Consider the following 1,097-nt stretch of genomic DNA (forward strand, 5'->3'; position numbering starts at 1 on the left):
CCTTTCTATGGTCATATTACAGTGAAGGGGATTAAAGGAAGGTTATGATTACTTTGAAAGGGATATACAAGCCAGAGTACCTAAAAAATATTAATAAACACTTAAATACAAAAGTACAATGTGTGGCTATGCTGTGGCCTGCTTCTTTCTGCCGTACCGCGTGACACCGCGTTCCCCTCACGTCTAGGACTCACACCCGTTTGTTTACACACAAAGGAAACTCGTGCAGTTCAATTTCTAATTGACTCAACATTTCCAGTAACTGTTGTAGGTTCATGTCTATAGGACTACACGCTGCACTGTGGGGCAAGGCAACTTTATTTATATAGCACTTTTCATACACGATGCAGACTCAAAGTGCTTCACATAACCCAGAGTACGTCTGGTGGCGGGGTCGCCCACGCGGCCGCGGGCTCTACTGAGCCAGAGGAGGCAGCGCGTGCAGCTTCCTCTCCACTTGGTTGCAGTATTTCTCCGGGATGCCGGCCGCCCTACAAAAAGATACAGATGTTGGAGTGAGTGTGTGTATGTGCGTACACACAGATGTGTGTGTGTGCAGACACAGATGTAAGTCTGTGTGTGTGTGGGCGACAGCCAGCTGGTCAGGAGCAGTCAGGCTGATGCGTCTCGCTCAGGCACAGCTCGACACTCGCCGCTAGGAGGAGCCGGGGATCGAACCAGCGACCTTCAGGTCACCAGCCGAGCCGCTCTACCTCCTGAGCCGCCGCCGCCGCCGCCACCGCCGCCCACACATCCGGCGTTCCCCTGGGGTCCCGCTCCACCTACTTGAGCTCCCTGAGCTTCTTCTCCTTGATGTCGTCCAGGCGCAGGCGCCTCTGGCGGCCCGCCTCGTCCAGCTCCTCCTGCTCCTTGTACACCTGGCGCCGCCGCGCCACCGCCTGCAGCTCGCGCTCCCGCACCTGCTGCCGCACGCCGTCGGCGTGCTGCAGCGCCTTCTGCCGGTGCAGCTGCTCCTCCGCCTCCTGCTTGGCGATGGCCGCCTGCTGGGCCCTGAGGGCGAGGGGGGGGCGAGGGGGGGGGGGGGAGGAGGAATTAATGCCGCAGGTCGATGGCCGTCTCGCACGGCACGCGATGCT

The 1,097-nt window shown here is 58.4% G+C and overlaps 1 protein-coding gene across 1 annotated transcript in view; it reads right to left on the reverse strand.

Annotated features, from left to right (window-relative positions):
• Positions 1-415: 415 nt before the first annotated feature.
• LOC311342374 (cilia- and flagella-associated protein 45-like) overlaps positions 416-1,097 on the reverse strand; it is a gene marked incomplete at both ends in the record, with an annotated part of 6,605 nt that continues 5,923 nt past the window's right edge. Inside the window, 2 exons of the mRNA XM_084467216.1 lie at positions 416-491; positions 787-1,011. Of these exons, the coding sequence (XP_084323342.1) occupies positions 416-491; positions 787-1,011 (301 nt within the window). The remainder of the gene's footprint in view (positions 492-786; positions 1,012-1,097) is intronic.

This window comes from Micromesistius poutassou, assembly GCF_964030765.1.
Source record: "Micromesistius poutassou genome assembly, chromosome: 4".
NCBI lineage: Eukaryota > Metazoa > Chordata > Actinopteri > Gadiformes > Gadidae > Micromesistius > Micromesistius poutassou.